At 39.9% G+C, this 27,482-nt stretch overlaps 1 protein-coding gene across 2 annotated transcripts in view; it reads left to right on the top strand.

Moving 5' to 3' along the window:
- The window catches only part of Slco5a1 (solute carrier organic anion transporter family, member 5A1), a 119,711-nt gene extending 104,857 nt beyond the window's left edge, over window positions 1–14,854 (top strand). For both annotated transcript variants that reach the window (XM_013028434.1, XM_013028433.1), the window contains 4 exons: window positions 5,929–6,088; window positions 8,143–8,384; window positions 10,315–10,379; window positions 14,182–14,854. In XM_013028434.1, the coding sequence (XP_012883888.1) occupies window positions 5,929–6,088; window positions 8,143–8,384; window positions 10,315–10,379; window positions 14,182–14,639 (925 nt within the window). In that variant the 3' untranslated portion in view covers window positions 14,640–14,854. The remainder of the gene's footprint in view (window positions 1–5,928; window positions 6,089–8,142; window positions 8,385–10,314; window positions 10,380–14,181) is intronic.
- Window positions 14,855–27,482: the final 12,628 nt, after the last annotated feature.

Below are 27,482 nucleotides of genomic sequence, written 5' to 3'. Positions count from 1 at the left end.
GGGTTCTGATGCTCTCTCTCAGATGTCGTGCTCTACTCTATGTCTTTGAAAGCAGAGTACATGTTTCTGGAGGGCAGAGGTTATGGTCTTGCCTTGGTCTATGTCTATTTCAGTCTTCATGGTGACTTCTATAGCTTTTGATTACAGATGAGGAGGAAGTATTTGTTGAAATAATGAGAAATATTATTTGTAACATAACATTTTGAATGACTAATATGTTCACACAGGTTGTGAAACCTCAAATTCAATGCTCAGTGGTAGAGTGCATGCCTTGCATGCATGAGGCCCTGGGTTTGATTCCTCAGCACCGCATAAGCAGAAAAAGCTGGAAGTGGTGCTATGGCTCAAGTGGTAGATGCTAACCTTGAGCTGAAGAGCTCAGGGGCAGCACCCAGGCCCAGAGTTCAGGCTCTACAACCAACCAAAAAGAAAGAAAAAAAGAAAGAAAGAAAGAGAAAGGAAGGAAGGAGGGAAAGGAAGGAAGGAAGGAAGGAAAAAGAAAAATTATGCTTTTACCCAATTCTACATTCACCTACTTCTGATTGTTCCAGCCAAAAGATGAACCAGATAATCACTTTTTCTTTGTGTGTATGTACTGAGGCCTGAACTTAGGGCCTGAGTGCTGTCCCTTAGCTTGATTAGCTAAAGGCCAGCACTCTATCTCTTGAGCCTCAGTTCCACTTCGGCTTTTTGGTAGTTAGTTGGAGATAAAAGTCTCACAGACTTTCCTAGTTGGGATGGCTTCAAGCTGTGATCCTTAGATCTCAGCCTCCTGCGTTGCTAGGGCTTACAGGTGCCAGCTGCCCTCTCCTGGTTTATATATTTACTGCATATCCTTTCAAGGTTTCTTTCTAGAAGAAACTATCAATACATATTGAGAATTTTCTTCCTTTTATATCCAACACAGAATCATACATTTATTTTGCTGAGCTTCATTATTATTGAGCAATATAATTTAGAGATGTTTCTGGACCAACAGTGAGAATATGAAGCATAGTTTGCCCTTACGCTGCCCTGCTGCATGCCAACAGTCATCTTAGTGCCTTACACGAATTCACAGGACAACACTGTTAGGTAGGTGCTTTTGCTCTCCTGCTTCTACAGATGACAAAACGGAGATGGACAGGCCACACAGGTTAGTTATTCAGTATGTAGTAGTGCAAGTTTCTCTGAGACTCCCCTCTCTGCCCAGTCTATATTCTTCACATTTTATATATTCTTATCTTTTGCTGTGAGATCTCTTCTTGACCCTTGTTTTCTATTTACACACACTTTTATTTTATAAATCATATACATGTATTTTTAGTAACAATGTATGATAAATTTTATACACACATACACACATTTTAATACAGAATCTCAGTGTGTAACGTAGGCTGGCCTTGAACTAGCTATGTAACCTAGGCTGGATTTTATTTTGATTTCTTTTCTTCACTGACTTCCTTCTAGTTGTCTCCTGATGTTGTTTAGAGAGTAATGTATTCTCAAACCTCTCTCTTCATGTAGTCACAATATGGTTTTTGCTTGCTTTCTATGCCTTCCTTACATTTTACCATTTGGTTTGTCAGAGTCATTTTTGCTATTTGTTTAATTCTGGGCTTTGCAGGTTGGCAATACTCAGTTTAGTATATCTCAGACTTATCTCATCCTAAATTCAAGGAAGAGGTATTTGTGAACATCTAGAACAGAACCTTAACTTTCTATGTGTCTCATGGGTTCCGATTGAGACCTGGGGTACACAGATGAAGACAGAAGGGCCCATGAGTCTCATTTTCCCCTAAGGTGGCCCATGATCTTCCCCTCTATCTCTCACCTTTGCTCTTTCACTTCAGTTGAAGTTCAGAGAGTATGGAGATTCCTCTAGGTGAGTGCCTTGTCTGCTGCAGCGGCCCCATTGAGCCTTTTCCCATAAACCCAAGCCTTTCTACTCACCATTTGCACTCTTATCTGCTTTGAAACTTCAAGTCCTCTCAAGACTTCTAGAACCTTTACTTAACATTTTTCTGTCCCGCCACTTCTCAATCAAGCACTTCTAGATTCTAGTAGCACAATTGGGAAAAATTATGTAATTGTGCTGATTGGCTCCATTACAAATTTATGAGTTCCAATCTTAGCGGGCTCTCATCTTTGCTGAACAATCCATTTATTTTGCCCAGTCAGCTCTCTTCCCCAAGCCCATGGTAATGGCTTTATTTTTTTAAATTTCCCCAATCCTTTTCCCTGAGTCCACTTTATCTCCCCTTAGTTTTGTTTTGCTTTGTGGACAACCAGTTCCATGTTAGTGAGAAAATGGAGTTAGGAAGAATGAATCCTCTGAAGTTCTCTCTCTTCTCCCTTCAAACTCTTTTTGTCTAAACCAGTATGACTTTCAAAGATAAGTACTGACTATTGACATTATGGTTTTCTAGCTGTGTTATCTAGCCAGAAAAATTATCAAATATTGTTCTATTTTGGTTTTCTCATATGTAAAGTTGGTGATAATGTCAGTCTTTTCTGGTTAATTAAATAAATAATAATAAATAAAGTATTGTTTAAATATACTTGTGAAAATAAGTGATGACTGTGTTCTTCTAGTCGACTGATGGTGTTGCATGTGTTTTATCATTTGCCCTTCGCTGGCTATCCTTTCTTGGCTCATGTAAGCTGAACAAACACAATAACCATAGATGAAGGCTGTGACTCCAGGACCTGCATCTACTCCATGTGAGGCCTGAAATTAGAACCTAGCCTAGTTCTTTTCCGTTGTTCTTTGTAGTTCTTGAAGTGCTGGTGAAGAACAGTGACACACACTGAACATCTCCTATGGCAGCAGTTAGTGTAGCACCAATAAGCTTCATGGTAAATCACTTCCCCTCCTTGACTGTCCAGCTCATCATTTCATAATTTGGAGAATGTGGTAGTTGATCTGAGGACTCTTCCTCAGCATGGTTGATATTTGGGGCCATACAAGTCTGTCTGTCTGTCTGTCTGTCTGTCTGTCTCTTTTTCTTTCCCCTCCCTCCATATATGTGTGTGTGTGTGTGTGTGTGTGTGTCTGTGTCTGTGTGTGCGCCAGTTCTGGGGCTTGGACTCAGGACCTGGGCACTGTTCCTGACCTTCTGTTTTCACTCAAGGCTAGTGCCCTACCACTCCACTTCTGTCTTTTTTTGGTGGTTAATTGGAGATAAGAATCTCACATACTTTTCTACTGGGGCTAGTTTTGAATCATGTTCCTTAGATCTTAGCCTCCTAAGTAGTTAGGATTATAAATGTGAGCCACTGGCATCAAGCTTAGGCCACATAAATCTTTTCTTTTAATGTTTTTTTTTTGTTGTGAAAATACTGTACAGAGGGGTCACAGTTACATGAGCAAGGTAATGAGTATATTCCTTATCAAGCATTGTTGCTTCCTCCCTTGTTTTTCCCCTACCATCCCTTCACTCCCACCTCCTCAACTACACTACTACACTCCCCAACTTCCCCTCACCTCTCCCCCCCCCCGCCGCCTAAATTGTAAAGTTCATTTTTCAACATAGTGTGTTGTACATCTCATTGTTACAATGGGTCAACCTGTATCCCTATTTAAACATTTTGTTTTTTCCTTCCCCTCCCTGAAGAGGAAATAAGAATGACCAATAGACACATGAAGAAATGCTCAACCTCTCTAGCCATAAAAGAAATGCAAATTAAAACAACATTGAGATTCCACCTCACCCCAGTTAGAATGGCTATAATCAAGAACTCTAATAACAACAGATGCTGGAGGGGATGTGGCCAAAAAGGAACCCTACTGCATTGTTGGTGGGAATGTAAACTTGTTCAACCACTTTGGAAAGCAGTATGGAAATTTCTCAAAAGACTCCACATAGAGCTCTTCTGTGACCCAGCAATTCCACTTTTGGGCATTTACCCAAATGATCAAACAAGGCCATACTAAAGCTACCAGCACAACTGTGTTTCTTGCAGCATTATTTACCATAGCTAAGATATAGAACCAACTCAGATGCCCCTCAGTAGATGAGTGGATCAAGAAAATGTGTATACATACACACACACACACACACACACACACACACACACAATGGCATTCTATGCCTCCCTCAGAAAGAATGACATCACTCCATTTGTTAGGAAATGCAAAGTCTTGGAAAAAATCATATGAAGTGAAGTAAGGTAGGCCCAAAGAAACATAGAATCCCATGGTTTCCCTTATTTGCAATAACTAGTATATATCTGGGACAAGTAGAAAATGTCAAAAGCTATATACTTATGACCAGATAAGATGAAGTTAAGTGAAATGAACCCCAAAATAGGGACGCAAGTGGTTTTTTCTTTCTTGCTATTGTTTCTAACATATTATAAGGTACCATGTGATTTTTTTTGTGGCTTTGTATGTTCCTCCCCCATGATATAACCCCTGTTTTCAAATAAATCTTTTTATTTACTTTTTAATTTTTTCCATTACTAACAATTTAATTAGCTATCTTATTTGCTTATGTATAGACAGCAAAATTCTAATAAATGCAGAGAATATTGGATAATTAAAGTAATATAGACAGAAAACCAATTTGTGGGATAAAATTGTTTAGACTGAGGCCACGTAAATCTTAATTGTGGAAAGTAGGCAGTATCCCACTCCTGCCCACTACGAACCCAACTGTCTTCTGACATTGCAATCTTCTTGTCTCTGACTCCGGAAGGCTTGGGTTACAAATGTGTTTTGCCATATCTCAGTCTAGAAGGTTTTCTTGATAGTACTTTAATACTACTTTGCATTTGGTTCTCCCATTGAAATGTGAGGACTCAATTATGAATGTGCAAAGAGGCCACAGGAGAAAAGCCCCAGTTATGTTTATAAATGAACAGATATGGTTGGTGTGGGCTTTATTGCTGTATAACTGGTACTGACATAGTCATTAAAGATAAGTCTTGGCACTTAACAAGACATTGCTCCTTTTTTGTGCCTGAACGTAGAGCCTTACACTTGGTAGGCAAGCAGTAAACCACTTGAGCCACATCCCCAGTCCTTTCTTCTTTAGATAACTTTTCAGATAGGGTCTCACCCTTTTGTCCTGGCTGGACATGGACTCTCATGTTCCTACCACTGCCCCTTGATGCAACTTGGATTATAGTCATGTGCTGTGACTATAGGAGGCTCACTACAGGAGGCTGAGTTCTGAAAATTGTGGTATGAAGTCAATCTGAGCAGAAAAGTATGTGAGACTCTTATCCCCAATTAACCACCAAAAAGCTAGAAGTGGAGTTACGACTCAAGTGGTAGAGTGCCAACCTTGAGCAAAAAAAGCTAAGGAACAGCATTCTGCATCTGAGTTTAAGCTCCAGAAACAGCAAATATACACACACCCCATCCCCACCCTACACAAACACACGAACCATTAAAAAAAATAAGTTAGGATTTGGACTATAGGTTGCTAATAGTATGCAAAAGATACTTGTTCAGTTCTTAGCACCCTCAAATAAAATAAAACCAAACCAAAGTTGAGGCTCAAATTTGCTAGTATATGGAGCTAAGTCTTACAGTTATATGAGTAGACAAAAGTGAGGGGCTATATAAAATTGGAGTTGCTGAGCCCAAAAAGTTCTCTTGTTAGGATATAGAGTCCTGTGCTTGTAGTGAGGATGGACTTAAATGAGGGCTCAAATCACTAAGCCCAGACATGAGGTCAAGTCCTGAGAATCAAGGTAAAGGGTAAAATTGGAGCAGGACAGATAATTGGATAAAATGTGAAGAATCTGTTGTACTAGAAAAACAGAAACACTATTTTTTGTTTTGCTGTGAAGTCATAAAGACAATTATTGAGAATGGGTACCTTGTATACCATAGTACCAATCGATGGGAATATCCCATCTGAAACAGAAATCACTAAATATAAAAAACTCTTCTTAGTTTCACTTCAATGCTCACAATTTACTTCTTTGCTCTTCTAGACCTTCTCTGACCATGCCCCATAGGAATCTGACAGGAAGCTGCAATGTTAATTGTGGTTGTAAAATACATGAGTATGAGCCAGTCTGTGGATCCGATGGAATTACATACTTTAACCCTTGTCTGGCTGGTTGTGTTAACAGCGGTAATCTTAGCACTGGGGTGAGTATATTTCATAAATTCCTCTTCTGCTGTTAATCCAACAACCAGTGACAGAGTTTATTATTCACATAATGACCTCTGTCTCTCTTTTCAACAGACTCCAACCTCTGACAAATACTTAGCAGAAAGAAAACTATACCGTGTTACCTTTTTTTTTCTTTTACCTAGGTTGACTAGAGCATTTTTGAGTGTGTAGAGATTTTGCCTGTCTCTTATTTACATTTCATGCCAGCTCAGTGAAAGTTGATAAGGCTGAGCTCCAGGCTTCCCAGCTGTTGCTTTGACAGGGCCCTTGGAATACACTTGAAGGTCAAGGTGACTGTAGTTGGTATTGATGGGAAGACTAGGATAGCACTTTTTCTGACCAGAGTCTGGGAAGATCAAAGGCATTTTTCATAGATGATTGTTTCAGTTCAAACCTTTTTCCCCCCACTTTCAGTGTAAGGATATTTCTGTCAGTTGAAGAATAGGCTATTTTGAAAATTCCCATTCCTGTGAATTATAAATAGACTATAATACTGTGGGAGCAAATTTTCATCTTTTACTCCATTCTTTATTAAGCTTGGTTTGACTCTTCTCATAAAAAACATTGTGTGCCGTTGCATTTTAAGTAAGCTTAAAATGCATTGGGTTTCTTTTTTTCTATACAGATGATAGGGAATATATTGAGTGTTGCCAGTCTTGATGTCTGGGTTTTAAGTTAGAGTGATAAATGAAGAATTCCTGTTGCTGATACCTTATTAAATAATTGGTGAGCTCCAGTATGTGACCATGTTGAAAGAGGCCAGATTCTTTCTTGGAAGTGAGAAGATCCTTTGGGACAAAGTTGCTCTTTCTTTTTAAAAGACCAGCAAAATGCTGGTCAACAACACCCAGTTTTACATCCACAATTTTTACTGCTGCTGGAAGTAAGAGAATGAATTCAGCTGATTCCCATTCAGCAGAAAACCAGTGGGTTGATTTAACATTTGCTGGTTTATTTTGATCTATCAGTAATCCCTAATAAAGTTTCATTTTCACTTTTTTGTTTGCTTCCAGTGGAAATGTTGGTATTTACCAGAGATTTGGTTTCTTTTGTTCTTCTCTGCCTTCAGTCCCATTGAATGGAACTTGGTGTAGCAGTAGAGGCTCAGAAGATATTTGTTGGAAGGAAAATAGACAAGTGATTTTGTTTTTCTTTGTTGCTCAGCATTATATCCTGACAGCTGGGTTCTGAGTCCAGAGCAGCCCTGGGCAGGGAGCACAATCATCAGATTGAAGTGACATCATCCAGTGGGTTATTCATTCACAGGAGGTCATGGTCACAAGCTAAGTAGTTTACATTGGAGCAGCCAATGAGAAATTCATTGTTGTTGATACTAAAGCCATCATGCTTGCTTATGAATCTATTTAATAAGACCCACGTTAGGGCCTACTGTGTGTATGTTCAGAGTTGTGCTAGTTGTGCTCTTGGTTTTAAGGGGCTTCTCTAATTAATTAGAGGGTCCAAATGAGCACATGTCCGAAAATTAAGTGTTGAAAGTTTCTTACAAGAAGTTCAAACCTTTGTAACCAGAAGATTTTGGTATTTTTAGCCATGCATTTTAACTCTTTGTTATGGTCAACAAAGAAGCCATTTTTGTGTCAGATTTTGCTTATTTAGTTATTTATTTAGGGTGTGCTGGTACTGGGGCTTGAACTCACTGCCTTGGCATTGACTCTTAGCCTTTTCACTCAAGGATGGCAACTCTACCTTTGCTCTATAAGTCCACTTGTGGCTTTTCAGTGTTCATGGACTTTCCAGCTCTGGCTGGCTTTGAACTACAATCCTCAGATCTCAGCCCTCACAAGTAACTAGGATTATAGGCATAACTCACCAGCACCTGTTTATTTAAAAAAAAATACTCCAGTTTTGGAGTTTAACTCATGGCCTCAACTCTCTCTTGACTTTTTCATTCAAGGCTGGCGCTACTCCACTTGAGCCACAGCTCCACTTCCTTTCATTTGTCTTAAGCTCCCTATTGCACAGCTTGCTTCTGACTGACAAACAACCTATCTTGATTTTGCTCCCTCAGATTCGGAATTACACAGAATGCACCTGCGTCCAGAGTCGGCAGGTGATCACCCCTCCCACAGTGGGCCAGCACAGTCAGCTGCACGTGGTCATCGTCAAAACGTATCTCAACGAGAACGGCTACGCCGTGTCAGGGAAGTGCAAGCGCACCTGCAACACCCTCATCCCATTCTTGGTTTTTCTTTTCATCGTCACCTTTATCACAGCATGCGCCCAGCCGTCGGCCATCATAGTGACTCTCAGGTGAGAGCAGCATTCACAATGGCAGCTGGGGTGAGCCACACAACAAGTCTTGCCAGAATGCTTGTCACAGGAGCAGGGGAGAGAGACAAAGCAGGGACAGCAAGATTTGATTGTGTAGAGTCATCAGATGTCACTTGAGAAGTGACTTTCCGTGTCAGCAAGGAAAAGGATCTTTGTAACACTTCATGTTCTAGGACTGTCCGTTCTTAAATTGAGTTTTAGTTTAGCTAGGTTTCTGTTGGGCACCTCTGAAGTCTCTGCACTACAAGGTTCGTTTTCAGAAGCTGAAAGCCAACCTTGGCTTAGCTCTAGGAGGCTGGGCCTCTGAAAAGGCAGGAAGTATTTTGGTAAAGTATCTAAATCATGCAGACCACAAAAGCTATTATCTCCTGCCTTGTGGATGATGAATACCCTGACTCCAGCACCGGTGATCATTTATGCTAGGCCTGTGTTTCAAAAATGCTGAACCCATTCATTTTACTGTGCTATAAAGTTCTGGAGTTGAATCAAGGAAATGTGATTTTTCAGTTGATCAGACTGTACTTACTTTGCCATGTTAGGTTTCCTGTTAGGGGTTTTGTTCCCCCTTTTTTTTAATAAAAGGATGTGGAAACTATTTTTGTTCTGTTAAAAATGTTGATGGCAATTCACTCTTTTGTTGTTGTTGGTCCTGGGACCCGAACTCTGGGCCTGGGCACTGTCCCTCAGCTCTTCAGCTTAAGGCTACTGTTCTACCACTTCAGCCATAGGCCCAAACTTTACAACTTTGGTGGGGGGGGGGGGGGGGGGATTGGGTGGGGGGGGGGGGGGGAGGAAGGGAAGGGATGGGAAGGGGAAACAAAGGAGGAGGCTACAATGCTTGATAAGAAATGTACTCATTATCTTGCCCATGTAATTGTAACCCCTCTGTACAGTATTTTCACAATAAAAAATAAATAAAAATTAAAAAAATGTTGATGGCACATTGAAATCCTTGCACTGGTATTTGCAATAAAAGCTGCAGCGTTAGTAGATCATACACATGTTAGCTGTGAAGAAGCCAGGCGTGCAGGACAATAAGAACATGAAGGAGGAAGTCTGTGTTCTTCCTTATGGCTTTGCAGAACCCCACAGGGGCACCTGCTGAGATTGCCAAGTTTAGGGAGGGTAACTGGGCTGTACCAGGAGTATTCTGGCTTTTTTTCTGTTAGATGCTGAGGTAGATCTTCTCTGTGAAAGCCACTTCTGGCTTTTTTGGTGGTTAATTGGAGATAAGAATCGTGTACTTTCTGCCCAGGATGGCTTTGATTCAAACTGTAATCCTCATATCTTTGTTGCTTGAGTAGCTAGGATTACAGATATGAGTGCCCAGCTTGTAGCATAAATTTTAAGAACACACCACACACACACACACACACACACACACACACACACACACAACACACACACACACACAAAGTGTGGATGGAGGAGCTCATTCTTTCTCAAATTCTGATTCTTTTATATATTTTTAGATTGAGTAGAGCGAGTATTTTTTTCTTTTTTTGTCCTACCTTGGAGAAATTATGGAAGTGATTAGATATATCCATCATTCTGGAAAAAGCCAACAAGCCCAGAGAACACAGTATTAGGATAATGCTTTATGATTTTTAAAAATAGAACTGATTTTGAATCTCATTAGAGCTGTGTTTATCTCTTTAGCCAAGAGCCTTTGCCATATACCAGCACACACATAGAAAGAAGAGTTTTGATTTGTGTCTTCACTGGGAAGATTTCTGGTCCATGATCTACTACCAAAAATTTGGCCTCACTCTTGTTAATAAATTCTAAATAATTAAATATTTTGACACAGCATTTTATTCATTCTTGGCTTTGCACAAAGCAGGCTTGATTGGTGGCCATTTTCCAAGGGTCCCTCTTTAAATGCTTTTCTTCTTGTTCTTCACTGTAGGTCCGTGGAAGATGAAGAGAGACCTTTTGCACTGGGAATGCAGTTTGTTTTGTTACGAACACTTGGTATGTCCCAGAATTTCCAAGAGTGCCTTTAAGTTCCTCTTTGCAGTGGGGAGACCTTCATTGCCCTTTACAAGTGGAGAGTTAAATCATTTGTTAGCATTTGTGGCTAGGATTTTACAGGTTTGTGGTAAAGGCATGCTTCCTAATTTTCAGATTTCAATGGAGAGATCACAAGTTCACACTGATCAAACAAAGCCAACTGTAGGGTAGTTTTTTTTACTATGAACAGAAACTTGGGCAAAATTCTCCAGATAAGTTTATATAGGAATAAATATTAAGTCAACAGATTTGTAATTTGTTGTTGTTGTTGGTGGTGGTGGTGGAGGTCGTTGTGGGGCTTGAAGTGAGGGCCTGAGCACTTGTCTCTAAGCTTTTTTGTTCAAGGATAGTGCTCTATCAGTTTGAGCCACTGTACCACTTCTGGTGGTAATTGGAGAGGAGTCTCCCGGACTTTCCTGCCAAGGTTTGCTTTGAGCTGCAATCTTCAGATCTCATCCTTTTGAGTAGTTAGGATTACAGGCATGAGCCATTGGCACCAGGCTTTGTAATTGGTTTATTACTCTGGTTTTTTTGGTCCCTTTAGAGTTTTCTAACATGAAAGCATGAGATATTGGTACACATTTTACTTGTGAAATGTTCAATTTCTTACTTCTTTATAGTAATTTTATTGGACTGTGGAAAGCATATACCTATTGAGTTTTCTGAGGAACAAAAGAATTCTAAGAAGAAAACAAAAAGATCCTCAAAGCCACATGTAAGATCACTCTACAGGCTTTCCGCATCACCCAGAAAGCTCATTGGTGCCATGTGAATAGAATGCTTGAAGAATCATTTCACATGTGCCATGTCCTTCCAGGAAGATGTGGGACAATGAACACAAAACAGACTTCCATGTCACCTGTTGCTTGATCATTTGTGTTGTATTCTTAATTGCCTTCCTTGTCATCAGGTTTATTTTTCCTCTCTTAAGTAGCAGTATGACATTTTTCTTCAGCTGGTGTTTTTCCCCCTCAGTAATCAGTACTATTGTCCACAGGACAAAATAGCAAGTTAGTTTTTTAATTAGAATTCAGTTTTGAAGTGTGAAGTCTTTTTAAAATGACTTTATCCTATTGTTGTACAGTTAATTCCCTCGGAAAGTATCAGTTTGTCATATAGTAGGGTAGATAGGCCAGTCCAAGAATGATATTTTTCCAATAAGATCTTGTAAGTATGGCTTTTAAAAACATGCTACTTAAAGAAAATTCACACACACACACAAACACACACACACAAACACACACATACATATACACACACAGAGTTATGGTCTTTTTGAAAACCAGAAAGTGTTTTCATTATTCTTTTTGTGTGTGTATGTGGTGGCACGGGCATTTGAACTTGGAACTTTGCACTCTTGCTTGGCTTTTTTACTCAAAACTTGTGTGCTCTGTGCCACAGCTCCACTTCTGGCTTTTTGGTGCTTAATTGGAGATAAACATCTCAGACACTTTCCTGCCCTGGCTGGCTTCAAAGCATAATCCTTCAGATTTCAACCTTACAAGTAGCTAGTGTTACAGGTGTGAGCTGCAGCACTACACACAAGTAGAGAGAGGATATAGGAGGCATTTATTTTCCAGTTCAATTTTACCTTAATTTCTGTGAAAAAAAAGTATATTCAGGCTCACAAACTAATTTCCATTTTCCCAAAATTTCAAAGCAAATAAGTATATAGTACTTTAGTAGCAGTAAGATTTAATTGTAGTGATAGACCTCATTTCAGCCTAATATGTATTATTTAAACATGTACTTACTTGGTGCTGGTGGCTATGCCTATAATCCTAGCTACTCAGAAGGTAAAGATCTGAAGATTGCAGTTTGAAGCCAGCCTAGGAAAGAAAGATCATGATACACTTATCTCCAATTAGCCACCAAAAAGCCAGAAGTAGAGCTGTGGCTCAATTGAAAGAGTGCCAGCCATAAGCAAAGAAGCTAAGGGTCAGCTTCCAGGACTTGAGTTCAAGCCCCAGTTCTGGCACACAAAAGTGTATTACTCACAGCCTTCTCTATCCTTTCTTCTTCCCTCTTTCTTCTATTATTATAATTATTATTATCCTCTTCCCTTTCTACCCCATTCCTAGCACTCTTCTTTCTTATGTACTTTTACTGAGGATCCCTGGCTGTCCCAAAAAGTGTATGTGTGTGTGCGTGCGTGCGCGCATGTGTGTGTGTGTGTGTGTGTGTGTGTGTGTGTGTGCATGTGTTTGTTTACTGGTCCTGGGGCTTGAACTCTCTGAGTGAATTTTACTCAAGGCCATTGCTCTACCACTTAAGTCATAGCTCCACTTTTGGCTTTTTGGTGGTTAATTGGAGGTGAGAGTCTCATGGACTTTTCTGACTCGGCTAGCTTCAAAATGTGGTTCTTATAGCTGGGTTTATAGGTGACAGCTACTGGTGCTTGGCTCTGATAGGCTCTCGAGAAACAAACCAAAGGAGACTTGACTTCTGCCATGAAGGACTTTATAGGCTGACAAATGGTTAATGGTTTAAGTAAATACTGTGAGGTAGTTAGTAAAGCAGTAGAGTGTTTTCCACTGAAGCCAGAACCTAAAGGCGAGATGGTTATTGTTCAGGTGAATGAGCTAGGGGTGAGGCACATTTTGGCAAAGGATGAAGGAATTCTACTAGGTGACTTTGGGGCGGGGGTAGGGCTGGGGGTGGCATTAAATGTCTACATCATAGTTCAAACTACAAAGCTTCTGCTCATCCAGATGTCTCATAAGCTTCAAAGGTGTATTTTATGTCATGATTATTTCCATCTACCAAGTGCCTTTGTGAGGTTATCATTTGATGTGGTGTCTGACTTATGAGTGACAATGCTTCCTCCTCCTCTTCCTTCATTCAAACACTAGGACTTAACCACAAGAATTAAATGCATTGATTGTTAGTGAGGGAAAAAGAGCTCTAGTGTAGCTTCTTAAGTTTTTAATTAAAAAAATCTAATTTTAAAAGGATTCTCTAATTGCATTGTTTTGGCAGTAGATACTTTCTCCAGCTTTATAGAGATATCATTGACAAACTTGTAACCAGGACAGTGTGATGGTTTGACATATGCATAAAGCAATAGTTGTTTTATGTTCCAAAAAACATCAGTAACACATTCAGAGTGGAAAATATTTACTCTTTAGGGAATACTTTTTATAAGGAACAAATTATGATGATATCTTTGAAAAAAACTATCAACACAAGAAAATCACTCCTCGCAACTGGTTTTTGAACACCAAGTCTGATTTCTCCCCCAGTGGCTCATGCCTATAATCCTAGCTACTCAGGAGGTAGAGATCTGAGGATGGCAGTTTGAATCCAGGCAAGTCAGGAAAGTCTTATGAGACTTTTTTTGTGTGATCAGTCACAGGGCTTGAACTCAGGGCCTGAATACTGTCCCTGAGCTCTTTTTTCTTAAGGCTAGCGCTCTATCACTTCCATTATTCTGGTGGTTAATTGGAGTTGAGCCTCACGGACTTTCCTGCTGGGCCCAGCTTTGAACCTTCATCCTCAGATCTCAGCTACCTGAGTAGCTAAGATCACAGGCATGAGCCACCAGTCCCTGACTCTGTGAGACTTTTATCTCAAATGAATCACCAAATATCTGGAAGTGGAGGTTTGGGGCTAAGTGGTAGAGCACTATTCTTAAGTGAGTTTAAGTCTAAGTAAGGGTATGTAACCAGCCCAACAAAAACATAAAACCAAAATGAAACAAAAAGTATCTTATTTCTCTTCCAAGATGTGCTAAACTGTTCTATTTTTCTTTCTCTCCATGTAGCATACATTCCTACTCCGATTTACTTTGGGGCGGTTATTGACACTACCTGTATGCTGTGGCAACAAGAATGTGGCGTGCAGGGCTCTTGTTGGGAGTACAATGTGACATCATTTCGTTTTGTCTACTTTGGTTTGGCGGCTGGCCTCAAGTTTGTTGGCTTTATTTTTATTTTCCTGGCCTGGTACTCTATAAAGTACAAGGAAGATGAACCTCAGAGGCAGAGGTGCCGAGAATTCCCTCTGAACACCGTGAGCGAGCTGGTGGGCCAGCCTGACAATGCTGAGAAATATGCCCGGACTAGATCATGCCCAGCATTCAGCACCCAGGGAGACGTCCACGAAGAAACTGGTCTGCAGAAAGGGATTTCATACACAGCACAGACCTATCCGGGTCCCTTCCCAGAAGCAATAAGTTCCACTGCAGACCTAGGACTGGAAGAGAGCCCTGCTGACATGTAGCATCTTTCCTGAAGCTTGAAATCAGAAGACTTGTTTTGTTGGTTGAGTTGAACATGGCGACTTGAGAAACATCTGTGCCTTCTTTTATTTCTCTTTTTTAACCTCTATAGACATAATCCTCAAACCAACAAAACTCAGTATACACAGCCACTATTGATTGAGGGCTGGATACCTCAACAAGACTGAGAGCCTTTCCCCTCTTCTCTCCAAGGAAGAGTCTAGATAGGTTTGTTACCATGTTTTGCTGTGTTTATTTAATGCACATGCTCCAGTGGGGTAGAAGGCTGAGGTCTTTGGGTGTGGCAATACTCGTGCATCTCATTAGCCTACACACCAATCAAAGGTGAGCTTGACCATGACTTTGCATTTGCCAATCAAAGTGTTTAGATACGAGCGCCTCCCTTGAGTTCTGCTACAAAGCACAAATGAATTTGCCTCAACTATGCAATTTGATTGGAAAAATAAATGCAGCATGTATGTCACTTTTGCTTTCAGAAAATTAAGCAGATAGATAGGTTTTGGAAAAGTGGAAGCTCAGTGCTCCCTAAAGCACTGTTAATAGCATTTTAAGCCATAGCAGAGTTATCAATAAGGTAGAACTTTTCAAATGCTATCATGAAAGGAACAGCAACATCATTTCATAAGACACATTCTCTTTTTTCTGTCTGCCCTGTCGTAAGGTTTGTCAAAGAGTTTGCGCAATCATATATCTCATAGCTTGAACATAAACTGCACTATTCTTTCATAAGAGGCTTTAAGACTAGTGTGTTAAACAATACGGCTAGCAACTGTACTTTGAGATGAATAATAAGAAAAGAAACAGATTTCTCATCCAAAGAAATTGCTGTCGAAACTCTTTTAGTTCCTACAGGCCCACTAAATGTACTTAAGATTTATAATTTTGATATTCAAAATATTTGAGAAAGTAATTCCAGGTGTGAGAATGAGTCTCACTGGAGCATTTTAGTTGTATCTTTAAAGTGCTAGCAAATCTGTATTCTTTTCTTTTCTTTTTTCCCCCTAGGGTTGCTTCAGTGAATGAATGAATTAGGAAAGCTGTACCTGGGCTATGATAATCACTTTAAATACAGGAGCGGGGAGATCTGTGAGCTTGGACCCAGAATAGGATCTGGCAGTTAGGGATAATTGAACATTAAGATAAATCATTCTATCCCACTGTGCTCTTCTGTCCCACCACGTCTATCCTCCCTGTAGTAATTCTGAGAAGATTTTTTTCCATTCCCAATTGCATTTTGGATTCCTTATCCAGCTTTCTTTTAAGACCCTCCCAAGAAATCACTTTGACATAGGCAATACCTAGGATGCTTTCTTTCTACATGGTTCTTAAGCTCTAATGTATTGACAGACAGTAACTCAGGGATCTGGCTGTCAGGGACTGAGAGGGCCCCTTACCAATGGAATTATGGGCTGTTTCTGCCATGGAGCCTATGCTTCTGAGGGACTAACCCTGGGAATGATTTCATCATCTGGTTTATACTCTTCCACAGAACAGAGTAATTGACAGCCTGACAAATGCTTTGGGCTTTTGGGACTCCATTCTTGCTTCACTGTACAGGTAGAATTTTATGAATATTCCTGGGGAGAGGGTTGATTTCCTCTCTCTCTAGGAATGACATTGGCCAAATGATTCTCTCAGTTATCTGCAGTTCATGAAGGAGATTATTACTGTTAGATTAAATAATGTCCATAAGGGGTGGAGCTACTATCACAGATAAGAGGGAACTTCTTTTGGCTCCTGTGCTTGGCTGTCATGGAGGTGAGAAGTATTGACTGGCTACAGTTGTAATTATAGTGATACTCGTCAAGCTTTGGTCAATGAAGTTTTCAGAAAATGTTGCAGATCAACCTAGAGTCTATTCAAGATTCTTCTGTACCCTGAGTGGGAGATCTTGATCCTTTACAAGGGAAAGATTCCTTTGGCTTTAGAACTTTTGAAGATATGCACGATGGGGAGGAAGATCTTTTCTTTCTTTTTCTCTACTCATCGAGATTCTGCATTAGGAGACTCTGGGTGGGGTGGCATTGTGTTTGGTATTAAGATTCTTGACCCACGAGGGGTTCTTAGCTCTGAACTCCTTTCCCTCCCTTGAATGGTCATTCAGTTCAGCAATCACGGACAGGACACCAGTTATCTGCTAGGTACCATTTTACTATCTGCTGACCCATGAAATCTTTTGGGGTGATTAAGACACAACTAAAAAGAGTTGGCTTCAAATGCGTGCCACAAAGTTACTATTGTACTTCTTGACACTTATAAATAGCAGGGGTATCATGAATGTGTTATTGGTAAATATAGAATTTTAAGTAGTAACAATCATGACGGAATGAAGTAGAATTTGTACCAGTTAAGAATTGTTCCCAAAATGCTTTAGGCTCTGGTAGCATCATTGGAATATTAGGTAGCCAACTAAGTGACTATTTTGTAGATGATACCATTTTTTAAATTGTACATATATAGCTTTCTGTGTTTGTGAACAACTTGGTCATGTTACTTTATAGTCATGGATCATATTAGAAGTTGAATTGCCCTCTCTACATGCATAGGCTACAAATGAACTTGGTATTGGCAAAAAGTAGATCTTGTTTCTTCATCATGTCTGTAAATGAATGTATTATTTGGTTTTATTATGCAATATCATACCCTTGAGTTCAGCCCATTAATTGAGAAACTCCCAAGGGTATAGAGTAGACAGTTCTTTTAGTTATATCTTGATTAGGATGAAATCCTTGTCCCTATAGGTGGGGTTAATTCTTGAGTACAGTAAAAAGTCATTTAGAATCACAGTGTTAGGGATAGCCAGGAAAGAAGAGCAGCAAGTAAACAAATTAGTATTTGTGGAGTGTTGACTGCAGAGTATTTTGTTAGACACTAACTATAATTATGCATTTTCATCCTCTAAATAACTTGCAAAGACTTTCTTTGGTGGTGCTGGGATTGAACTCAGGGCCTTGCACACACTAAGTGTGTGTTCCACTACTGCGATACATTTATAGTCCCCCACCCCGTTTTTAAAAACTAAACATTAACTTGAAGCAAAGAGAGGGTAAAGTCACTTATTTAGGGTTGTACAGATAGGCAAAGGCAGGGTATAGATATGGATTTCTCTGATTCATTGTTCACTTCTTACATTATATCATGCAGATAAGTTTTCAGTTAACAAAGGCCAGATACGACTATAAAATAGTCCATGCATTTCACTTTTACATGTACTATGATTGCTGAAGAATAGAGACATTCTTATTCATTCCTTTGTGCAAATAGGAAAAATACTCTAGGAAACTCATGTAGGAGCCATTACATTTAATATTTTACTAGATTTTAGAAGTAAATTTTCTTTAGCTAAGTGTAATAAGAACACTGTCATATGATAGCTCAAGGATTTATAATTTATATTTGACCTAGAACACATCCAATTACAATGTAAACATTAAATCTCAGCAGTTTCTTTTCTTAAATTTTTTAAAATTTAAATAGTTGTACAAAGAGGTTTTGATTCAACATATCAATTTGTGAGCTCAATAGCCAGCAGAGTTGAATCTGAGCTCAGAGGATTTCTCAATTCTTTTTTTTCTTTCAGAATATTACCATTTCTAATAAATGGTTTGGTGACTATGAGGTTTAAGATTCCAAAACAGGTACATTTAGTACTGCCTCTGATGTTTTCTTTTAGTATATACACCAAACTGCCCATGTACTCAGTAGGGCCAGCCCTCAACAAAGGGCTTGCTTGGAGCTGCTCTGGCAGGTTATGGTTAACCTTCATTTTCCCCAACCACTAAGAAGGTCCTTTTTTTCTTTCTTTCTTTTTTTTTTGGTTAACCTTCATTTTCCCCAACCACTAAGAAGGTCCTTTCTTTCTTTCTTTCTTTCTTTTTTTTTTTAGAGGTTGAATTGGGAGTCTTTATTGGTGAGCCCTTGACTGCAGGTGAACTCCTGTCTCAAAGACTTGAAGCCCAGAATTGAGCCTGAACAGAGCTTTTAAAGACAACCCCACCGCCACCATATTTGGGGTGGAGATCCAGTCCAACAGAAACAGACCATATAAGGCAGTAGCTCAGGGGTCAGCTTAAATTTTCCATATTGGGGTTATGCCTCAAATTTTCCAGGGATGACCAGAGACAAGCAAATCAGACGATTTAGGGGAAATAGAAGGCCAGCATTCTCTGTAGCAAAAGCTTTCCTAGGGCTAAACATCATGACATCTGCATATTTTCAAGCAAGGCACTCCTAGCTCTCCTGGAGCTAAGCATCTGCAGTTCAACGAATGGCCTCTCTCACATCTGTGGGAAGGTCCTTGAGTCCACACTTCCAACTAGTATTTTTTGGTAGACTTGGAGCCAGAAAGTTTCTTTCCTTCTTTCCTGCCTTTTTGCCTTCCTGCTTTCTTGTCTGCCTGCCTGCCTGCCTTTCTTTCGCTGTCTGTCTCTTTCTTTCTTTCTCGTTGTCTCTCTTTCTCTTTACTTTCTCTTTCTCTTCTTTGTTTCTCTTTCTTTCTTTCTACTTCCTTATTTCTCTCTTTCCCTCCTTCCCTTTCTTCCTTCCTTCTTTCCTTTCTGTAGAAACTCTGTGCACTAAGGAGATGCTTCACCATTTGCATAGACCTGAAGCATTTGTAGAAAATCTCTAGAGTGTTCAGGAGCTGTGGGTAAGCCCAAGACCTAGGCTGGTGGCTGATTTCATGGTGTGATTATGAGACATCATTGATGACACAGAAGATGAGTGTAACTATTGGTGGGTAGGTGCATAGCAAGTATTCTAAGTAGCAGATAGATACCAAAACACTATAACCCCATAATTTTGCCAAGATAGCAGGGTTGATGACTCCATGTTGCAGAATTCTATATGGATCCTTTGTGTATTTCCTCTTCCATAGTAAGGGAGTATATCTGGCAGGGAAAATTAATTACTGTGTATACTTTATCTTTTCTTTCTTCTCTCATCTTCTGAAATGCTGCTAGATGTGTCTGCCCAAGAACTTCCTTTTGTATCAGAATCAAATCTGTTTATGTTTGAAGAGGTTTAATTTTAAGCACTTCATTTTTTCATTCTGCCCTAAAGAAGATCAAATGTGATGAAAATCCTCCTTAGCTAGTTTATATTTTTCAACATTAAAATGCCTTGGTGCTAAAAGTACTTAATGACGCATGTTGACTACAGAATTCACAGTATTTCACTAACACAGGGCTGCATGAGCTTTGCACTTAGGAGTCTGGAAAACTTCCCAGAGAACCACCCCCATTGCTCTCATTTCAGCAGTCTGAATTCTGTTGCAAAAATGAAGACTGCGAGGGGGAATACTTTTCTATGAGAAACTCAGTGCTTTTGATACTTTAGCAAGAATAATCAGATGCTAAACATAGTTTCAGAAAGAGGTATATAGCTATTTAGATAAGAAGTCTTTTCTTATATTTTCTCCAACAAACATACAATTGCGAGGTGTGTTTAGCATCGGGATTTGGAAGGGATTGCCTTTTTTCTCTTTCTTTCTTTTTCTTTCTTTTCTTCCTGCCCTCCTTCCTTCTTTCTTTTCTCCTTCCTTTCTTCATTCTTTCTTTGTTTCTTCTTTTCCTCTCTTTCTCTATTTCTTTCTGGTAGTCTATTGTACATATCAAAATAGAAGGAGAAAATATTATTGAAAATTTAAAATTGTCAGCATGTTAGTCAACCAAAGGGGTGAACAAGAGAAATCTGAAGTTTGTATCAAGAAATGAAAAATAAGAACCACGGTGAGACTTGATAGTGGGCATTTTTCTTAAAATACATACCTCTACTGAAAACTCCAAATGCAACTTAGAAGCATGAAACTGGAAAGGTGAGCCTTGAATTCTGTGGTATAAGGAAATGTAGTACTGTGTCAAATAATCTGTCATTAGGATCTCAGTGGAGTGTGTGTTCACTCTGTGTGTGTGTGTGTGTGCTTGTGTGCAGAAGTGTGCTTGTGATGAATGGGTGTGTTTTTGAGTTGTTTCAAAATGGAGTTGATTTTGTGATTTTTAAAATGAATATTTATTTGGAGATCTGTTAGAGTAATTTAAAAGATGTCCGATAAATTTCTTTGTGCTTAATGAAATCAATTGTCAATGGATTAATCCACTTCAGTTTACAACATCTTGAATACTTGATCATTGAAAATTAAGGAAAACAGTTTTAAAAAAACAGAATAAAGTGTGTTGGATTGACATTAGTTTGTCTCTGGCTTTTGTATTTTGAAAGGATGGGGCGAACATGACAGCATGAGATACCCCTGCACCCACAAAAATAATGATTAATGAAGTGTGGTAGCTTTGTCTTGAAGCTGAGTGTTCTACAGTAAACTACTAGAATTATATTTTAAGAGCCTCATTTTCACTGAGTCATCAAAGAGAATAATCTGGAGTTGTGTATCACTTATTCCAACTCGAAACAGACATTTAGACTATCAAAACACTTTTTTACCTTGAATGTGGTCAACGCCCAGATCTCAGCAGTCATTGTGTGTCTCTATCACATAGCCCATCAGGGACCTAGGGAAGAGGCTACACCATCTAGAAGCTGCACATTCTGGAAATTTCTGGGTCATTCTTGATTGCTGGGGCAAGGAAAGGGAGAGTCCAGAGAATGACAAGGGGGATTTACTCTTTCCCAGCCTAGAAGTAATACACGTAACTTCTGCTCCCAATCACTTCACTGGCCTGCACCAGTCTCATGCTTTTGCCTACCTGCCAAGGGACCTGGAATTAAACTGAGACAAATGGTGGTTACTTCATAGATACTATTCTTTGCCCTGCAGTTGACTGTGAGGGTTAAAACTTGCAAATAAAGGAAAAGCCTCAAGCAGAACAGAATAAAAGATGGTTTCTACAGATGGAAATATCAAAACATGTCCAATAAAGTAGCTAAAACCCCTCTGCATTTCCTTATGTTCACTGAATAACAGATTGATCACTTGTTGTAAAAATGGCCCAGAGCCAGTCCCTGAGAAACTGTCCTAGGATTCTACCTGGGAGAAACACACTGGTTTAAAGAATGTGTATATAGGTTCAAGTTTTTAATTAATACATACTAATTTTGCATATTTGTGGGACAGAGTGTGCTGTTTCAGTACACATTCATAATATGTAATGGTCAGAGCAGTTACTATACCCATTGCCACAAGCATCTATCATTTCTCTCTTTGTGCTGGGAACATTCACACTCCTCTCTACCATTTGAAATCTACAATTAACTGTCAATAAGAGTTACCTACTGTGCAATAGAACATTAGAAGTTATTTCTCTTATTCCGTTGCCCTTCTGTACCAATTAACCATTCCCTCCCCCTCATCCCTCCCCTGCACAATCCTCCTAGATACCATTCCACTCTGTGTCGGACTTATTTCACTTAACTTAGTGTCCGTCCAATTTGGATGTGTGTCTTGACTGACAGCAGAGTGTTCCAAACACACTGGCATCAAAACCTTTTGGGTGAGAGGCAGAAGGAGGTGAAGGAGATGTAGAAATAACAACATGACTCATGGGCTGAAGCGGAGTGGTTATATTTAGAGCCTGCCTTGAGTGCTCTAGGTAGGAAGCAAGACAGTGATTTCCACTTCACACTCCCTCATCCCGCTGCACACTGATCATGAGTAAGGTCAGAGAGGACCGAGGTCCATGAATTATTGGGTGAAGGACTGTCTGTTGACAGGGAAGCCCTTATTTCTTCATATCTTCTCACTTTGGCCATCAAAAAGCCCATTCATGTTTGGAATAGATAGTAGTCCCTGTGCAAAATGACTAGTTTAATCAGGTTTTGGTGTTTGATTTAAGCAATGGGGTTTCCTACTTCCAAGCTGCTTAAATTTTCTATCCTTTCTTTTTTTTTTTTTTGGATCCGGTCTTGTGGGCTGAACTCTGGGCCTGGGCGCTGTCCCTCAGCTCTTCAGCTCAAGGCTAACGCTTTACCACTTGAGCCACAGCGCCACTTCTGGCTTTTTTTCTGCTTATGTGGTGCTGAGGAATCGAACCCAGGGCCTCATGTATGTGAGGCAAGCACTCTACCACTGAGCCAACTTCCCAGCCCTAAATTTTCTATCCTTTCTGAGTAAAAGGAGAGACATTTTACTGGTATCTTTTTTTAAAATTGAAAACTAGATCCATTAGAAATATTTGGCTTTAGGAGATTAGCAATGGGCAAGGTTATGGAATGTGGTCACTTACTCATCTTGCTTTAGTCCCAGACTTAGGACAACCTCAGTGTTTTAATTGCTATGAAAAGCATCTAGTTTCTTCTTCAAAATGCCAGCTTGGCAGAGATGGCCTCTGTGGTCTTAGCACATAGTAGCCAAAAAACATTTTTAATTGCATAAAGTCATTGGAAAGCAAAGGGATCAATATACCGTGCTCACTTTTGAATTTAAATGTCAAAATTTGATGCAGTTCCAACTTATAATACCAACATAAATCAGTAGGGAGCTAAAACTGTTTTGTTTTTTTTTTTTTTTTGGCCTGCTGGAATGGCTGAGGAGCTAGGCACTGAGGAAAGAGCAAGTTCGTCCTGGATCAAGTTGTTCTAAATGTGTTCCTGTCCAACACTTACATACAGGATTGCTTTAGAAATCAATGTAAGTGGTCACTTTTGCCCTGACCCCAAGCAAAGATGTGTTTCATTATAGTACACTGCCACCTAGTGTTCACTATGAAAAACACATGCTCTATTAATGCAGGTTTCCTGGCCGGAGTGGTTTGGGAGTAGCAAGGTACATGATTTCTTTTCTTCCACTGAAAATAATTAGCGGTTGATGGGTTCCTAGGAGGTGAGAGACCTGTGAGGAAAGAGAGGAGGATATAGATTATAGATCTTTAGAGTCTAGAAAGCCCACTAGTGGGAGAGTAGAAAATCCAGACCGTCGGTAGTACCTTTACTCCCTGCCTCCATGTGCCAGTTGATGAGTTCGGTTAGCCCCAAAGACTTTGACTCCCTTTATCCCTATCTCTGTTGCTGTCCCTAAGTGAGGTATCAAGGGATCCCCAATACCAACAAGAAGAATCTGAGATGTGCAAACCACCCTCTACACTTGCTTACATAGCACGGGGCTTGTCAGAAGGCTCGGAGCAACATGCTAGCAAAGTCTTCATCCTCAACATAACTTAGAGCAAGGTGGTCACATTCACGTGCTTGTTGGTAGAAACTGGGACAGAGCAAAAACATGAGAGTGGCTGGTTATTCTCGCTTAGACATGGTACATCAAATGTTGTTTAGGAAAGAGTGCAAGCCGGGAGAGAGATGTGCGGGAGCGGGGAAGTCCAGGAATGTTGGTGGGAACTGGTAGTATTTGGAACAATATGGGAATCTGATGAACAGATGAGACTTCTACAGGTTGAAATGGAGCCTGAAAGTAGATGTAAATGGGAGGAAAGCTGGAAAGATAAAAGGTGGCACTAGTTCAGAGGCCGAGGTGACAGGTGAGGCAGAGGAGGGGTGAGGGGATCAGGAGGGCTGGCATTGTTGTGGCTGCATCTACCAACATGGCAGGCAGGAAAGTCCATGAAACTCTTACCACTAATTCACTAGCAAAAAGCCAGAGTAGAGCTGTGGCTGAAGTCTTCTGAGCAGAGGGTGGGTCTCATATAGAGCTATGAACAAGATGCCTCTGCCTCATGGTGAGCATGGGCTGTGTTGAGAGTTGGGAGGGCAGAAGAGAAATGGCCTTAAGGAATCATTGCAGCTGTTATAGTAGTTTAGTGAGTTGCCAGAGCTTTGAAGACACAGGCTGGTAGGGCTTATATAAAGGTGTGTGTGTGTGTGTGTGTGTGTGTGTGTGTGTGTGTGCATGCACTCGTGTGTATGTGCATGCCAATGCTGGGGCTTGAACTCAGGGTTTGGGTGTTGTCCCTTAACTTTTTCACTCAAGGCTGGTGCTCTACCATTTGAACCACAGCTCTACTTGTGGCTTTTTTTGCTGGTTAATTGGAGGTAAAAGTTTCATGGACTTCCCTGCCTGGGATGGCTTCACACCTTGATCCTCAGATTTCAGCCTTATGAGTAGATAGGATGACAGACATAAGCCACTAGTGCCAGTTGTATAAAACTTTAATGAATCTGAAGATTAACTGAGATATTTTCTGTGAAAATGGGGAGCTATCAAACAGAATTGGGCTGCACTGGGGAACTGATGACTTTAGGTAAAGGCTGTTATCTCAAACTTTGTTCTCTTGATGAAACTGCAGTTCCTTCAGTCCTCCAAAGATTGCAGTCCTGAAATCCTTTGTTTCCTGCCATTCCCCAACTTTATTTTTAACCCTCTATTTTTGACATTTCAGATTCTTTACTCTTTAACCTGGAGGCTAATGCAAAAGATTTGTTACAGCAGAAAGGAGAGAATGTAAAGTCTTGGAAGAGGTTAGGCTTCCATGGTCCCCAAAGAAGCCCAACTACCCTTGGTGGGTCTGTCTTCTTACTTTTTAGAAAAGCCCATTTATACTGCTGGGGCCCAGCCATGTGGTGGTGGTCGGGGGGCACAGGAATGTGTCAATATGGGGATCCTGGTTCAAAAATGACTATTTCCACAGTGTTAACACAACTTGGAGTCCTCTGCATCTTCCCAGGTTGCATGTGTGAGAAGTCTCCTGGTCACTTCTGCCTTCTACTCCCCCTGACAGCAGAGAAAAGCTCCATGTTGAAATCATTTAACTGAGAATGCTCTACCTTGCACTGACTTTGGGATAGTTTTACAACCTGGCTGGTATTTAGATCAGAACTCAATTTGTGAGGAATGGTTGTATCAAAAAAAAAAATGGTTAAGTTCACTTCTCTGAAACAGGTAAAGTTTAAACACTTTTTATTTCAAGAAATATTGCTTCTAGACTTTCCTGAAGCCAGAATTGTTCTATAAAAGTATCACAGAGTATTATACAAGATTAAAAAAGAAACACCACAGTATGCTTCCTAAGATCTTGAATTTTTTTAACAGAGCACATCATTCATGACCATAAATATGTTTATTCTGTCATTCAGCAGATGACACACACATCTGATAAACAGCTAGTTAATTTTAACATATGTACAGAGTCTATGATAAAGACTTAAAGTTACCAAAGATTCAACTATGACATTAAATTTTCTTTAAAAGGTTTTACCCTTAAACACTTAAAGAAAACATAATGAACCTTAATTCTTGAATTATCTAAAATGAAAAAAATAGTTAACTCAAACAAAAAATCTTCTTAGGAAATTGAATGGGGTACTGAACTCTCCACGAGGTAACTTTCTGTTGGCATTTAAAACAAGAATATTTTTAAGAATACAGATTTTCAAACGCAATTTTGAACTAAACGTCATAAAAAAATCAGGACTAGTGACAGACTTAAAAATATTCCTATAACTCAGTGTTGCACAATTAACTTCCCTTGTGGTGTGTTTAAATTGTGGCGCAATCATGAATTCATTGAAAAAAGTCTTACACAAATCCAAAACTATCCATATTTCCTCAGCACTTAAACTTCATTAATCAAGGCAAGAAAAGTAAAGCTGACATTAAAATGTCTTTAGTTCTTCTTGTTGTTGTTGTTTTCTCCTTTCTGTTAAGGAAACAACCAAAAATTAGCCATTTTTAAGCATAAGGTGAACAACTAGCACAGAGAGATCAGGCAATTTTTGTCCTGCTTACTTATTTATTTTTACTGCCAACATTATTAGCCATGCCTTTCTGCTAATCAAGTTTAGCAAGTCGAGGTAAAACACATGCAATAGTATCCTGGCAAAAGCATACGTTAAACAATATGTGATCCATACTGTGTGTCTTCCTTGGGGCTTGTTTGACTTTCTCACACCGAGAGGCAACAGTGTGGCTGATAGGCCTGAAAAATACAACAGTACCACTACCCCCAAACAGACATGGCATTCCAATCTCAAAGTGCAATCATCGAAGCAAAAATGATGACATGGAAAAAGTTCCAGTGGTAAAAAAAAAAATGAATCAGAACTCCATTGTGCAGGCAGTTAATGAGAATTGACAGATTCACCAGGGGGAGAAAGAGAGAGTCAAGTTTTAGGGACTTAGAAGGCACAATTCTAGCCATTTTGATTGGATAACCTTTATATATGCATGGCCCTATGATAGTCAAATAATACTGTTTTAGTACCAAGAAACAACACAAAAGAGACAAAATAATATCCCCTCCAACCTTTCTTTTTACTCCTGGCAAATACTGGATTGCTACAATGAGTCCCAGTGGGAATATCACTTGCTCACATGATTTCAACCACACAGATACACCCAGGGTGGCTTGGAATGTTGGTAGATAGGATTGCCGTTATTAATTTACTAGTAAAAAGTTGACCAAAAAATACTGTGATTGGGGTCAGGGAACAGAGGAGAGAGGCGAGGAGGCACTGCCTTTTAAATACTGTTCAATATCCTTTTGTGTAATTCTTCACCTTGGCCAGCTTCCTCTCCACACTGCTGGAAAGAACAGGCTGCTGTATGCTGGATGTGTTGAGCGTCTGATGAAGGTTTCCATCAGAATGCACAGGAAGATACAGTTGATCTTCAAAAACATCTTCTCCTGGCCCATCATCCTGGGGAAGTGCTACTTGATGCCTGTGAATGGGCTGCAGCCCGGGATGGGGCGGAAGCGCTAGCTCTGTCATGCCATTGCGGCTGAAAGCACTTTCAGGATGGATGACCTCTTCCTGTTCCATCCACTTTTCAGTTTGACCATTTCTCCAGTGTTCAGAATTCCAATGATTCACTTCTGGAATGTCATTATTCCATTCAAGTTTACTATCTGGACTTAATGTGGGTTGGTTCAAATACAGAGGTTGAAGGTCAGCTGGCAAGGTCAAATGAGGTACTTCCCCAACCA

This window comes from Dipodomys ordii, unplaced genomic scaffold, assembly GCF_000151885.1.
Source record: "Dipodomys ordii isolate 6190 unplaced genomic scaffold, Dord_2.0 Scaffold109, whole genome shotgun sequence".
In the NCBI taxonomy this organism is placed as follows: domain Eukaryota; kingdom Metazoa; phylum Chordata; class Mammalia; order Rodentia; family Heteromyidae; genus Dipodomys; species Dipodomys ordii.
Note: the sequence above shows the minus strand (reverse complement) of the source record. Positions and strands in the feature narration are given on the sequence as shown.